Source organism: Rhipicephalus sanguineus, chromosome 11, assembly GCF_013339695.2.
Source record: "Rhipicephalus sanguineus isolate Rsan-2018 chromosome 11, BIME_Rsan_1.4, whole genome shotgun sequence".
Taxonomy (NCBI): Eukaryota; Metazoa; Arthropoda; class Arachnida; order Ixodida; family Ixodidae; genus Rhipicephalus; species Rhipicephalus sanguineus.
Genome location: NC_051186.1, coordinates 30,770,888 through 30,786,614, shown reverse-complemented (window position 1 = coordinate 30,786,614; position 15,727 = coordinate 30,770,888). Strand labels below are relative to the sequence as shown.

The following is a 15,727-nucleotide window of genomic DNA, read 5'->3' as shown; positions in this document are numbered from 1 at the left end:
ACAGTAACGTTTGCCGGACTTGTTCTGCAAACGTCGGCTGTGAACTAGGACCCACATGAATTTGAAATAGCGGTGAATAAAATAGAAGGTATTGCAGCAACCAGGAGCCGCAAAACAGGATAGTAATTATTTGGCGTGTACCCCAGCAATTTTGGCAGCAGTGTCGTGTCTAACGCAAACAGAGTGGCATCCTTCCCACGTAAATAAATGAAGCTCCAAGAAAATACATGGGGCTCGCCGGTGTGCCGATCACGGAGGCCATGCAAAATTTATGTTGCTTATGAATCAATGCATACCTCATCAAATGGGAAGGTTGGCCGTCGGCGTCCCGCGTCGGCGGCGTCAACACGAGTGATGCAAAAAAATAATCGTCACGTGATAGTGTCACCATATGACGTCACAGATCGCCAAAATATGTAGCGTCATTATGACGTCACATAATGTGACGTCACATGATGACGTATTCACAGGTCATGGTCGCTTTGCATTGCCTCCGTGATCGGTCACGGAGGCCGTGCAAAACCGCGTTAGGTGCAGAACGCTTTTGGAGGGGCGCGCGGGAGAATCAGTACGTCGACTGACAAGAAGAAGATGGCTTCCGCCTTCTAGTCATCTTTAACGAATGCATAAGGGACCCTGTGCGTTTTTTTTTAATTCAACGTATCTAAACAATGACTTGCGCATCTGCAGCCGATTTTGTGGACGCTGAGCACGGGACCGACGATCAAGAGGTCGCATTGGAGGGTTCTGAGATGGCATCGCACGTGGCAAAAGGTAGCGCTTTTACCATCCTGTGGCAGATAAGCATCATTTGCCGGCGGGAAGCACGCGCGAGCCATCGTCTCAGTGCGCGCTGTCTGCTACTCACCGAACATCGCAAGGCCGACGCAGTAACAAAAGTCTTCGTCGCGGAAGTGCTTGTTGCACACAAGACTCGTAGCGGATGGCTACTTGCCGGTTCTTAGCTTTACAACCCATGCTTCACGCTGTTTCTTGTCCCGCAGTTACCAGCGCAGGCTGACACTGGGCTCCTTTGCCTAAGCGCGGCACTGCGGCACCGAGCGGTAGAGCCCCATGTTTGTCGCCTCCGGAGGCAGCCACTCTATTACAATGGTTTCAATTGAGTAGAAAATGAGAGAAAACTTCCGAATTTGAACAGACCGCAGCGCATGTGGGACTTGAAACTCGTTTTCAAAGCACGCGGCAGTGCGCCACAAGCAGCCGACGCGGCCGCTGAGACCACGTGATCCTGCCAAGCACGTCACGCCGACGGTGGCGCCGGCGTTTCCAGTGGTGGGCCTCGAGGCCAATAGCTGCACAAATTAGGTTGTAAGGTGGTGGTCACATTTTTTACTGCATTTAAGTGCGACACATTGCCACTAGTAGATGAACGACATAGCCAGCTGTACAAAAGTCTTGTATCTTTACGTGCGGCAGTATCAGATGCCTATAGGTGCACCGAATGCTAAAGGCACATTATGCAACAAACACTGCGAAAACGGTAAACACATTATGTACAAGACCACCCACTGTTAGAAAAAATACCTCCTAAATGTTCAAGTACCAGCAGCAGGTAAAACAACAAACCACTGCAGGCTAATCTTTTTGTTTGAAATATCAAGGCGTTGTATTAGTAACTGTCCAAGAAATTTTGAAGCTGTATTCGCTTGAACGAAAAACAGGCGTTTTTCTCTGACAGTGCACATAGTGTCTTTACCAGGAAAGAACATCACTATTTTTTTTGGCTTGGCACATAGTATTACAAGCCTTCAATACAACATGGTGTATATATACCTATATGCACACACGCGTACAATTCTTTTTTTTTTGCTCAACATGGCCATGGCTATTTACAAAACACACCCCCTGTAACAAACTTGTGTGACACCAGTCTTGGAAGATGCCAAGCAATTGATAACAAGTGGAAAACGAGAGTTATTTGGCGACGTTGCACTAAATTTATCCTCCTCATGTGACATTCTATACAGTGCATAATTACTGCAATAATAGAGAGCTCACATTAGCAAAGCTACATATTACACAAGCACTTCCCTTCAAATTATACTAGTTTCTTATGACATCACACTAAAGAAAGGCAAGCGTACATCAATAGTATCTTTGGTACAAACTCGTGCTATGACAAATTTACAGTAGAGCCTTGCAGATACGTACATGCCTGGCTCACACACTATTTCGAGAACATTCTTGGGGAAATGCCCCTTTCAAGTCGCGTCGTTCGTACAACCTGGCAAATGTTCCAGGAGTATAAAAAAGTAGCAAGACACTGTTCACACAAAAATGAGCAACAATTACTAGGGTTAAAAAAGAAGGAAAAATCACAGCCACACTAGTCACATTTACAACTACACCCTTCCATGGTCTGTACTTTTCTAATTACAAAACGTTTACCTTTGCCATCATTTTCTCATCAGCTTGGATTAAGGTACACATTGATAGAAAGCCTCAAGTGACAGTATGAGTCTACTTTCACAAACCATAGACTACATCTATCCACACATGAAGGCATAAATATCTATATAGCCTGTGTTGCACCTTTCGAATGCCTTAGAAATAGGAGACAAAGGCACTTGGGTGATGTCATTCAACTGCAAGCAAGCCCCACTCACTTCATCACTAGTGACTTGTACTGAAGATCATTGCCGCTGAGACGTGTTACATGTTTCACATATTTCGCATCTCAGATCAAGGCACACGAAAATTGAAGCAGTGCCGGAAGTCTGACATGGTAACATGTACACTCAGACACTCACTTCACAATGTATTCGATATGAAGAGAGATTGTGTGCATACTGCCCTTCGCGTAAAGCCAATTATTGAAGAGCAATTAACTTTTATACTATGCTACTGCATTGAACTAACACACTGTCATGGAATGAAATTTGCTCAGACATCAAGAAATGCAATATGCACACGACAGCTCCACATGTAGATATGTAAACGAGGCAAGAGCAGTGCCTTTTTCAGCTCGTTGAAGTTTATCACATACAACAAAAGAAGGTAACACATGTCAACTGACATGTGATAATCAAGCTTGCAAGTACTGTACAGTGTTACAGTTCCACATCTGGATGTTTTTTTGCCTATCACAAAGAACTGCGCAGCTGTGGACACACTGTGAAGTATGGTCTTCTCTTTAGTGGAAGCCTTTGCATTTTACAAAATATCGACAGCTGCTAGGATGTATTAGGTAAATGTCAACTGACTTTTGTTTAATCCAAGTTAATGATTAGGTTCTTATCCAGTGGATTACACTACATAAGAAACTGTTATCAACACTTGCAAACACAACCAAGGAATATTCACAAGAAAAAGATCGCCTTAGGAAATGACGTCCTTTACGGCACTCGGACGTATCTGGGCACATATACGAATATGGAAGTGTCGACACAGGCCTTCACTGTGGAGGTGTGCCCGCACCTTGCAGGCGTTTGGCACAGATGGCCCGGACACTTTCCTGTCCTGCAGCCTCGGCCAGCGCCATGATGCGCTTGACGTGGTCAATGCGGTTTTGCCTGACTGCCAGCAGGTAGGCAGTCTTCAGACGGCCAGCCAGCATGTATGCTTCAACCTAGGTATGTACCAGAGGATCTCGTAAGCACAAGCAAGCCATCATCAGAAGTTGTCTCCTTAGCTTGTAGCATTGAAGTCTCGCCACAGGGGTGTTGTAATGAATGCGATAGCAATGAATTGGAATGTTATACGAAGTAATGCTAGCAGCCAACTCCTGTAACATGCAAGGACACATTGCAAGACTAGATGTTTGGGACTAATTACATGGGGCAGTGCAACACGACCAGGACCGAGAGAGAGAGATGACACAAACACAGCACTAACTTTCAACTAAAAGCTTTATTTTGCTGTCACACAAGCTATTTATATAAAAACAGCGGACCGATAACAAAGCCAAGTAGACAACATCCAAAGATAGTGTACAAAACGTGAAAAAATGAAAGATAAATATGTGAGAGTGCCATCTTCTCTTTGGCCTCGTACAATAAAAAATTTTGCAGTGACTTAGCTCAGCTATGCCAGGATATACGTAGTGTTAGCAAAGGTTCAGCTGATTATTCTTAGCTTTCCAGATTGTCTAGGATTATTAGCCTTCTTCTGTTCATTCTTCGTGCGCTGAACCGCTAATTGCCAGGCAGCTACTTCGGAATCCGATGAGATAAGCTTCTCGGCTTTTCTGCGCCGTCAAGCAGCATTTGCGCTCTCCATCTCCATGGCGTTACCCAACTGCAAACGCCAGTCAGAGGCACTATCAAGCGGCCCCAGCGCAGTGTCAGACGGCAACTGCACAGCGAAGGTGAATAGCTGGGCGCGCGCCGGCGCCGCTGTGTTTATGGCTACGACGTCACTCCTCTCGAATGCTGCGCAGACTAGCAGCGGTGAACCGCGCGCGCAATGGTGGCGGAGTCTGTGCGCGCGCCAGCACCAGCGTGTCTGCCGCGCCTACAACGCCATTCCTCCCGAACGCGCAAACCAGCAGCGGTGAGCCGCGCGCGGCGGTGTCGGAGAGCGCGTGAGATGCCAGCTCCGGTGACCCCGCTGTGTGACATCACTGATCCTCGCGCATGCACAGCACGGCTCATGACCCTCCACGCGAAATCGGCTCTGGCCAGGCAAGTGTAGCTAACGCTACAAAAAAGGTTTCTAGATTCCTTGTTTTGAAATGGCACAATACGTTCTGATTGCAGTGATGACATGTGCGAGTTCTGTGCAATATCTTTCGCTGTTGTCTACCTGGCTTCGTTATCAGTCCACTGCCTTTGTATAAATGGTATGTGGTAGCAAAATAAACCTTTTAGCTGAAAGTCGGCGCTGTGTTTGTATCGTCTCTCTCTTGGTCCCTGTCGTGTTGTGCTGCTGTGTGTAACGAATCCTGTAACATCTGTAACTCAACAAAATGTCAGCGTGAGGAAACGCGACTGCCGCAGTGAGCAAAGTGACCTTCGAGCTGTCTATCACTTCATTGCAAACCAAGCAGTGAAGATCACCATGTACAAAGGTACAAATTGTCTGCTCATCCCGGTTAAGATAAGTGCGCGTGACTGTGCCCAGTTGAGCAACGTGCAAGGTAGCCTGCTAAAAGAAGCACTCTACTACTAGCAATAGTACAGCCGGCCAAATCTTTAACTATCGTGCCCAGCGGCAACATTTTTGTGTGTCGGCACCATTTGATTGAACAAAGTAGCTAAAAATTGTTCTTTGGGCATGTGCTTTGTGGGCATGCACTTGTCCTCACTCTTTCTGGAACTGAATTCAGTCATATGGCGAAGATGAACAGAAAAAATTGCCGCTCGCGCACGATAGTTAAAAGATTTGGGTAACTGTACATTAGCATGCTGGTCATCAACCAATACTTGTGCATGCCTACTAGGCTTGTGCGAATATTCGAGCACTTCGAATATTCGAACGAATAATAAATACTGTGTTCGAATTCGCTTCAATTCGAATTTAAATTATTGGAAATTCCGAAGTATTCGAAATGAACGAATGGACATATATAAACCACATATAACCCCCCTGTAAAAGTGGTTTCATTGCAGTGGAGGGGTGCCATACCGTGAATACACCTCTCCAGGGGAAATCCACACTGCCGTGAAGCCCCACTTCAAGGCTAAATGAACATATTATGCTCACATCGATTCATAATTTTTTTAAATTTAAAAGCTTGTTATGCCAGCTTATATGCTCTAATTATAGTAAATTTTAAAACTTAATGTATTTTACAGGTTATCACTTGCATTCTACCAAAAGTCAAATCCTGCTACTATTCAAAGTCCACTTCCCTTTGACCAAAATGAATGACATTTGCAAATGCCTTCTTTCAATTAAAAAAAAATGTTGTGCAGGTTAGTTGGGTCATGACAAATATGCTCATTTTTGTCTATAATATGTGATGTATACTATTCGAATTTGATGCAAAATTATTCGACCAAATCACTGTTCGCTTTGAACCTAAAATTTACTATTCGCACAAGCCTAATGTCTACCATTCCTTCGTCATGACCAACACTAGCAGAGCATCAGGATGAGTGAACGTTAAGAGCTTTTGCTATACGATGTTAATGCAGTATGGCCAAGAATATTTCACACCCTCTCATAAAGGTTTAATTGTGCTGAAATGACACTTGGGCCTAGTTTTCATGGATGAAACGCAATGAAATGCATGGCAACCTCGTACAACAGGCGAATAACCTCAAGTTCAAGTATAACTTGTAGGCAATTAGTACTAAGGCTTATCATAGTGCGAACACCGGCTGCAAAAGATAACTTTTTCCTTTTGGCAATTTTTTCTTGTTTAGATATGAAAAAATTAGGCATTTTCATACTGAAACATGTGAACGGCAAAATGTAAATATACAACAACGCAGCAACTTACTTTGTTGACATCCTTCTTTAGGCATTTAACTAGCAGGTCCAAATCTTTTTTCTGTGTAAAGGAATTGACAAGCACATTTTAATTCATGAGACATTAAATAATGAAGAAGCACCCACAGTGATATCATCCACAAAAATTCGTTAACTTTGATATTTTGCAGTAAACCTCCAACATGCCTGATTGGTTGAGCCAAACGAGCACAGTTCCCTATCAAGACATGCATGAAAACAAGTAAAAAATATAAACATTAAATAAAAATTCAAATTGGTTTTTGCACAAAACTTGAGACACCAAAGGACAAACATGTGTGCTGTTATGATCGCGCTACGACCCACCACCGTAAAGGCGCCCACAGGCTGGAACCCGAGCACGGCTACCTGGGCAAGTGCCTCAGAACCGAGCTGCATTAACGTGCAGAACGCGCGACCCCTGTGCAGTGCTCTCTTCCTTGCTGGCGTCCCTCTTAGAGACACTGGACGCGTTCCTCGGAGACGCCGGACGCGTCCGAACAGCGGGCTACGCCATCCTCCTCTTAGCGTCTGAGTGCGGATAAAAGGCCGGCGCATCGAGCGTCGAGAGCTTCTGCTTCCACATGCTTTGTGTGTGTTTTGTCCTCGTCACGTATAAAACGTCTTTTTTCGTTGGCTACCTTTTGCCTTGCCACTGCCTGGACCTTCCCAGCCCAGTCCTTTGGCCCTCGTGTCATGCTACCCACGAGACCCTGGTGCATCTCGTAACAGTGCACATGCATGTCCTGTCCGACTTTGTTCGTATTTTTTGTGTCTTGAGTACAATGAACAAAAAGAAACACAAATGAAAATATGAAGATGAATCAGTTTTGTTAATATAACGTCCCAAATGTCTTTGAAAACTGCACATCAAACAGTAAGCTTGCTATCAAGCCAATGAATGAAAGACTGAATTAACCAGAGTAGGAAAAAAGCAAGAACACTAGATGTAAATATAATTAGAACAGTACCACATATACCATGAAAGCCTACTCGCTGACAATTAATTAAAAAATGACACACTAACCTTCCCTTTCTCGTCTATTAATAAATCTATGATGGTGAAATTAATGAGAGTAGGGTTTCTGAAGAATAATTTATCCGTTTAAATCAATTCACTGTTTCACTTTTGTGTTCCTTTAACCCCTTGAGGGCCGAATTTTTTCGCGAAATCCAGTCCAAAAATCTGTAATTTTTTTATTGCTGAAATAAATTCTTCAGACGATTCCATTTAAGAAAAAATTGTCTAAAATTTTTTTTTGTGACCGTAAAGTGACAACAAAAATCTTTTTTTTGTTACATACACATGGTTTATTCGTAGTAAAATCAAGCAAAATCCTAAAAAAAACAAACTTAACAGTTATTTGTAAATAAAAATTATGCATTGTAATAAACATAGCTAAAGACATACGAAAATAAACGCATCAGAGTATTTCTCCGGTTAAAGGGACACTAAAGGCAAATAACAATTTATGTCAGAGTGAAAGCCCAATGTATGACAACTTCTAAAACGGCAATATTATCAACAGCAGTGCCCTACTTACCGAGAAATTAAGCTAAATGTATCACATGATGAGCGCCACGAGTGGGACATTTTCGAAGTGATCCCGATAACGTATGGAAGTCGGCCTACAATAAATCACTAGTAATCAAGCTAGCAGCAGTAAAAAAAGAACATTCCGAGCATCAAAAGACGTAATAAAATGCTGTTTGTTCGTTTCCGCTTGATTCATGGAAAACAAAACCTCCGTGGCGTTGCCATGGGGAACGGCGCGCGTGGTTCAAAGGTTCCGTTTTCGCCGAACTGCGCCTCGCCCGTCTCAGTGGTAGTTTCGGGATCGCGTACTGCCGTGCGTGTTTTGCGCGCTCGTGGAAGTCACTATGACAGAAAGTTCGACAAAATGCCGCATCCGTGTGATATTGCCGGATGCCCGAATGGTGCACAACGCCAGTGCTGCAGCAAGGAAACCGGTGTGTCTTTTCACTGGGTGCCGCGGAATGAACCCTTACGCTCGAAGTGGCTTAGTGTCATGCCATTGCGCCAGTGTGCTAAACAGTCAAAACCTCTGCGTGTGTGCTCGCTGCACTTTCGTAGTGAGGATTACGAGACCAACCGCAACTTGGTGAAGGCTTTGAATGTGCCCATCCGAGCAAGTCCTTGCCGCAGCGCTGTTGTTGCTACTGTGGGTCCCGCTACTTCCGCTCGGCTGCTACTAAAGCGCGCAACGTTGGGCACGGCAGCAGTGACGTATGAGAGTCGTATTTTCAGGCGGGAGATTTGAAGCGCGCTAACGCGACGCGGACCACTAAAAACGTGATTTTATTTCAAAAGAAGCACTTCCTTGGCACAAAAGCAGCACTACGAGGTTTCTGGACCGCTATTTCGACAATCAACGTCAACTTAATATTTGACTTTAGTGTCCCTTTAAAATGTTCGTGCTCTAACACTAAAAACTTTTCAGTGTGTGATAGTCTTTGAAGCATGGTTCGCCACGCACGCTTTTCAGATGTCGCTCCTTGATCGTCATCGGAGTCTGAACTCGTCAACAAATCCTCGTCTGACAAACTGAAATCCAATTAATCAGATTCTGAATTGGCACTTGGGGAATAATCCGTATCGGAAGTACTATTACTGCTCGACTCACCGGCAGCAGAGCAACCGGCGCACGCTTCCATAGCATAAGCGAACTGCGTCAGTGAGCGCACGGAAGAAAACTCTATGGTTGTGCGCCCATCCAGAAAGCAAAACGAGTAGAGCTGTGCGAATAGCAAAATTTTGAGTGCGAAGCGAATTCGAATATTGAAGTGTGAGTGCGAATCGAATAGAATATTTTTCGAATATTTCGAAGTGCAATTGCACAAGAAAAAGTTAGAGAGGATTCCTAAGCATATTCTTATGAGATAGCAACATGAAAGTGTTTCTTTTCGCTAGGTTGATGAAGCACTGGCGGGGTGGCGTTTCATAGTCGTCTTTTCAAGAATGAGGCGATGTAGAGGCCAAATTCTATTTATGTACATGGTCTGGTACAACCAAAGTGTTGCCGCCAACACTTTACACGTGATAGGCAAAGATGCCATTTCCTCAGCCTCTCCTCAACTTCTGTGGAAGCCCAACTGATGTGATGGACAAGGGTGTGCTCCCTTTAAGTCCGGAGTTCCAAATCTGCCTCGTAGATGTCGATATATAAGAACATCTGAAATATTGGATGCTAAAAAGCTTCGGCTTCTGATTTTTTTCGACTTCCTGCCCAAATTTCAGGTCCAAAACAGCATTAATTGAGCCCTCACCTCTGCCACATCTTTCATCTCCAAGTTGGAACCAGCGTTTCCTTGAGTTGCTACATTTGCGACCGTAGCAGAGCTTGAAAGCCAGCTTTGCCGCAATACCAGGGTGTGATGAGGTGGAGCATATTGAAAATCTAGGGACCACTTCCAATCTGACGTTGACTGTCTTGGCAAAGTTCGACCGTAACGGAGCTTGAAAGGCAGCTTTGCCGCAATACGGGGGTGTGATGAGGTGAAGCATATTGAAAATCTAAGGACCACTTTCGATCGGCCGTTGCGTCTTGGCTAAGTTCGGCCGTAACGGAGCTTGAAAGGCAGTTTTGCCGCAATACGAGAGTGCAATGAGCCGAAGCATATTAAAAATCTGAAGGGGTCACTTTCTTTCGGACGTTGACTGCATTTGTTTTTGGGAAGTTCGAATAGTCCGAATAGTAAAATTCCAGTGCGAATCGAATCGAATAGCGAACACTATTCGAAAAATATTCGAAATTTCGAATATTCGCACACCCCTAAAAACGAGTGAAAAGCTACAGTAATCCTTTGTCTTATCGCCAACAAGACGTAGTTAGCTTTTCCAAGACCCCGAAACAGGAAACGCAATCACGGCGGCGTCGTTTGTGTAATTTAGTGCCGCACAGAAACAGATGTAGTCGCGTCCCCGGGAGTAATAAACGAGAGAGTAACAAGCGGTCACCCTTTGAGAGATTAGAAACCAAATAGCTATCAGCTTCGCGGGCACAAGAAGCGAAAACCACCCGAAGGACGAAACCGAAACCAGCCGGACCGTGTGCGCGCGTTCTGATGCACAATGAAAGCCACCGCGCCTCTTTGGAAAACAAAAAAAAAATACGGAGAGACATCGGCGCACTAAAAAAATTCCACGTATTCCCGAAGCGTGGCAGCACACTCCAAGCAAGACAAATGATTGAAGAAGGCGCGCATTTGAAACCAGCCGCGCTGCGGGCGCGCTCGGTTGCGCAAGCGATAGCCGGCGCGCAGCGCGCCGTTTTGCGAAGCATAAAAAAGCAACAACGGAGAGACATCGGCGCATGAAAAAAATTCCACGCATCCCCGATGCGTGGCAGCACATGCAAAGAAAGAGAAAGGATCAAAAAAGGCACGCACTTTAAACCACCTGCACCGCGAACGCGCTCGGATGGGCAAGCGATAGCCGGCGCGTCGTTTTGGGAAGCAAAAAAAAAAATACAACAGAGAGACATTGGCGCATGAAAAAAATTCCACGTATTCCCAAAGTGTGGCAGCACAGGCCAAGCAAAAGAAATGACCGAAAAATGCGCGCGGTTTAAAAATAAACGTTATGCCGTACATGTACGGCGAAAACACTCGAGGGGTTAAGTCTTGTAACAGCAGCTTTCAGCCAGTGCTCCTCAGAGCTCAGTAAGAAGGCACACAGAAGTAGTGAACGGTGGCAAGATATGCCATTCAGCAACTCACATCATCCTGAGAGCGCACCAACTCTTGCAAGGCAGCAAGCACGACAGCATCGGTGTCGTAGCGATCTGGGTAGCCACAGCTCTGGATGCATCTAACCAGGCGTTCAACTTGTGACACAGCTCCAGCTGAAACAAGGGTCTGAGCTGCACGCTCAAACACGAACGCCCCATCTAAGTGATTCTCCTGCATGTAAAGAAGAAAGAATTGATCATACTGCAGCAACAGTTTCAGAATATTAACCTACAGTCCGACCTCATTATAACATAGTACGTCTGACATGAAAATAGCTTTTTTAAATTTGAAAACTCATTATAAACGTGTATATGCAAAACCGTTTTCATGGCAAGACATTCATTTACTGCGTTTAACCGATAATTCTGTTATATTCGTATTCACTATATTGAGGTTCAGCTACTAGATTTACGCTGCTCTTGTCAAAAAGAGAGTAGACAAGTCGGAAGCTTACCAAAAGTAAGTAAGGCATAGTCTCCTTTTTTTTTAAGAGTGCACTGTAACTAAACTTTAAACCATTTAACGTGCGCCTTGTCCCCAAAAAATAACTCTCGTCTGCCTTGCTTGCATTTTCTTTCTTGCAAACTTTGTAGTTGCTACTCTCCTGCCAAGAGTGCTATGTTACACTGATAACACACATGTTCATGACATGGAAGTATCAGGCACACAGCATTAAAGAAAGAAGGAGGAGGAGACAATGCTACTCTCATTAAAGAAAAGAAATGCATGCAATATAGGTAAATCCTAAAAGCTGCAAACTTTTCTTGGAGTTTACCGCACAAATAGTGGAAGTAAAACAGCAGTGTCAACTCAACTAAAAACTAAAAAGAGAGGAGCATAACTTTTCTTTCTTTAAGACTGTCATACTCCAACAGGAATGCAGGGGAAAGACACAGTCATCAAGCCACCAGGGCATGCAACCATGACACTTACCTCAAGCAGTCTGACATATTACAACGGATAATTTGTAATGCACTACGATGTGTAATGCATGCTTCTCCAAGAGCAAAGTATTTAGAAATGAGTGTCACCTGGATGATTCGAAATGCCAGTCCAAAGCCTTCCTCGACATTTCTTCCATTGACAAGTACCTTAAAAAAAGTTGAACAGCAATAATAAGCTCAGGTTTCAAAGAAAACTTGCATGAGTTCAAACAAAAACACGTTTCAGCATAGAACAACTGGAAGGATGTGCTAGCAAAGTTAGAGAGCTGGCAAACAATGAACACATCACTTCGCTGCAGCTACGTCTTTTGTCAGGAGGCCCCTTGTTTCTGTGCTCTACCTACCTTTGATAAAACTCTCCACAGTTGAAACGTAAGTAAAACATGACTGTAGTCGAACACAACTTTAGAAAGCAGCAGTATCTCGACCTCAAACGCGGATGCACGCAAGCCTGCACCAAATGGCAAGCATTTTAGTCTGACGTCATTAGATTGATGATTGGCAATTCTGCCGATGGAGAACATGAGCGGGACTATTTCCTTAGTCGCGGAGGCAACCGGCTTCTGCGATGCGGTCATCTGGGCAGGGCCTCTCTTGCCTTCTTAAAGGGACACTTAAGTGAAACAATGAGTCGGCTTAGATGGATAAATCACACTCTGAGAACTCTAACGTCGTTAATTTCATCATCATAGGTTTATTAATAGGGGAGAAAATCAATCTCGAAGTTTCATATTTAAATTTTGCGCCGAAATCTCCGCACGTGATGACATGGATTTCAGATTGTATTTTTCGTATTTTGGCAACACTGGCTGAACGAAATTTCCTGAAACTTGGTATGTTAAGTCTATGGCCCCTTCAGAGGACAATGTACATAATTTTTACTGATAAGGAACTACATATGACATAGTAGATACTGTCAATATCTATGATGTCATGGTGTTAGGTGCGAGAATTTCAAGTTGCAGTCGCCACCCGCATTTACATTTTCCATGTTTTTTCGCTTGCCAAGCATCTTCTCGCGGCAAGCGTGGTGATTTTGTAATTGTGAAGGAGTAATTTACTAATAATGAGAAAAATCGTTTCTCTTTAGTACTCGATGTACAATGCAAGAGGACAAGTGTCCGAGCCCATTAAGGCTGCGGCTATAGATGTGAAAGTAATGCTTACTTTCAGGGCTGGGTATAATCTAGTTTCCTAGGCAGTACACTTACCAGGCAGGCTAGGTCTCTCTTCATCGCCGTGTCACCAAAGAGAGTTGGTGCGTGACAGTCTGCGCTGTCCTTCTGGCGAGGCAGCAGCAGCTTCTCCTGTTCAGTCTCGCGTGCACTCAGGAACCGTGTGATGTCGATCTGCATGTTCACCATACTAACGTTCCTGCATGCAACACACAAACAACTGTAAGCTTCCTTCTTTCACACCGTATACAAGCAAAAGACCTGGAGGTCTGAATGACATACTGGAGCAGCAAACTCATAAAAACAACAGGCAAGAAAGCTAAGGAAGGTGTAGGGGACATTACTTGTATGTTTTAACTATAGTGCAGTAATTATGGCATAAATGGAAAGGAATTAAAGTGGACGAAAAATCAACTTGGCGCAGTAGAAACAAACTAAGCCATAGAGACTTGTGCTGTGGACCGTGCGCACCAGACATCGCTGTAGCCCAAACAGCCCACCTCTCTTGACGACGGTTTTGGTCCACAGAACAGGCACTATTAATGCCCTCAGAAGGAACTGAACCCAGCCCATGAAGACTTCGATTTGCCAACGCTCGAGCTCCCTTGACGACAGCTTCTCTCGCGAATCTCAATATGTGCTCGCCGTTTTGTGAATCGCTATTGAAGACGCGCATGCGTGAAAGATTCCACTGTTTTGACATATGCCAGTATTGATATCAGCCGCACATAAACTTGTTATTGTGAATGGAAGCAGCAAAACGAAGGCGTATAATGATAACAAATGACAGCGGTTCTAAAATTTCGTGAACCTGATCTATCGCGTGCGGAACACTAAAGTCACTTTCACCACAGTACGTTTGTGTCATGTGAAAAAGTGCACTAACATTTGCATGGGAGACTAATTTTGAGCAATCCTTCTGAATGGGCGTGGCCGTAAATCACCTGTAAAAGAACGCTAACGCTACCGTGAAAAGAAAACAATAATAACAAATGACAGCATGTATAAAATTTTCTGGTCTTGATCTATCGAGTACGCAACGCTTAAGCCACTTTCGCCGCAGTACACCTGTGTCAAGCAAAAGAAAAAGTGCAATAAGATTGGCGAGAACCTACTAGTTGTCACTGGACACAGCACACTTTGTCACTTAATTAGATACACTTGCACGCGCCGTATAATCACGAGTACTTGTAAGATCGTTGTTATGACTGGCAGTAGGTGGCGACAGGCTGACCTTGAGAACGGATGGGCAATGCGTTCTCACACTGCTAGAACACCTGCATCCTTCCTAGAAACGGAATCCCCGGGACGGGAAACGACCGACAATGGGCCACCTGGATTTGGCTTGGTATGCTGCCGAGACGACCTGACCTGTATGTTTTGACAGGAGTCGCCGCAGACCCTTTTCTGCACTTCGGGGAAGAGTCCTAGGAACAAGCCCGAGGAACCTGTTGCCTTGCTTCCCCCACAAGCGTGCCGTCGACTGCCCTTGCTGTTTCAAGAGTGCAACGACCCCACAGCGACAGTGAAATGGACTGTGCCATGATGGGTGGGGACGTGTGTGTGATTGGTGGTCATCAAGAAGGAGGAGCCAGCCTGAGGGGTTAAAACAACGGTGCTAAGTGGGAGATGGTGCTCTGAGCCCTCGGCTCATCCACTTCGCTCGTCGCGGAACTCTTACCTTGTCACTATGTAATTGAGTGTACAAAAAGTGCCAGTAAACAGGCTTGTTATTGTTTTCCCAACTTGCTAGCATCAGTTCCTCAACCCGGAGACTCGACTACGCTACCAAACGGAGTCCGGGTACGACGCTGCCATATCTTAGCAACAACCTGGTTGCCGAGGAGGGACGGATCTAAATACCGGTCGCAACAACCGGTTGCAGCGGTGGGATGGATCCAAATACCCAGTCGCAACATCGTCAACATCTGAAAACTTTACAGAAACAGCTAAAGTAGCCCCTTGCCAATCTCAGTGCACTTTTTTTGCAAGACATTAATGCACTGCGGTAAGTAACTGAAGTGTGTCCTGACGCGAGAGATCAGGGCCAGAGTATTTTAGTAGTGTCGCCATTGTTCGTTATGATTCCCTTCTCGCAGTGGCGTTGACGCTGTTCTTAAGGAGATCTGTGGCTGTGTTCGCACAATCGGGGGGATCGCTCAAAATTTGAGTCTCCCGTGCAGATCTTAGTGCACATTTTCTTTTTGCATGACACAAATGTACAGTGGTGAAAGTGACTTAAGTGTTCCGCACTCAATAGATCAGGTCCAGAAATTTTTAGAACTGCTGTCATTTGTTATTATACGCCTTCTTTTTGCTGCTTCAATTCACGACAAGTTTACCTGCTTTGGCATGTGAGACCAGCAAGCATGCCAAAGGTGGGCTTCGCCTTCATATTTCGAACCTCTCACGCATAGGCGTCATCCATCTCGCGTACTATGC

At 44.8% G+C, this 15,727-nt stretch overlaps 1 protein-coding gene across 1 annotated transcript in view; it reads right to left on the bottom strand.

Annotated features, from left to right (window-relative positions):
• Positions 1 to 1,315: 1,315 nt before the first annotated feature.
• Positions 1,316 to 15,727, bottom strand: part of LOC119373516 (zinc finger FYVE domain-containing protein 26) — a 78,285-nt gene continuing 63,873 nt past the window's right edge. Inside the window, exons 40-44 of the mRNA XM_037643567.2 lie at positions 13,322 to 13,484; positions 12,198 to 12,257; positions 11,155 to 11,337; positions 6,407 to 6,457; positions 1,316 to 3,589 (exon numbers count right to left, since the gene is read on the bottom strand). Of these exons, the coding sequence (XP_037499495.2) occupies positions 3,416 to 3,589; positions 6,407 to 6,457; positions 11,155 to 11,337; positions 12,198 to 12,257; positions 13,322 to 13,484 (631 nt within the window). The 3' untranslated portion in view covers positions 1,316 to 3,415. The remainder of the gene's footprint in view (positions 3,590 to 6,406; positions 6,458 to 11,154; positions 11,338 to 12,197; positions 12,258 to 13,321; positions 13,485 to 15,727) is intronic.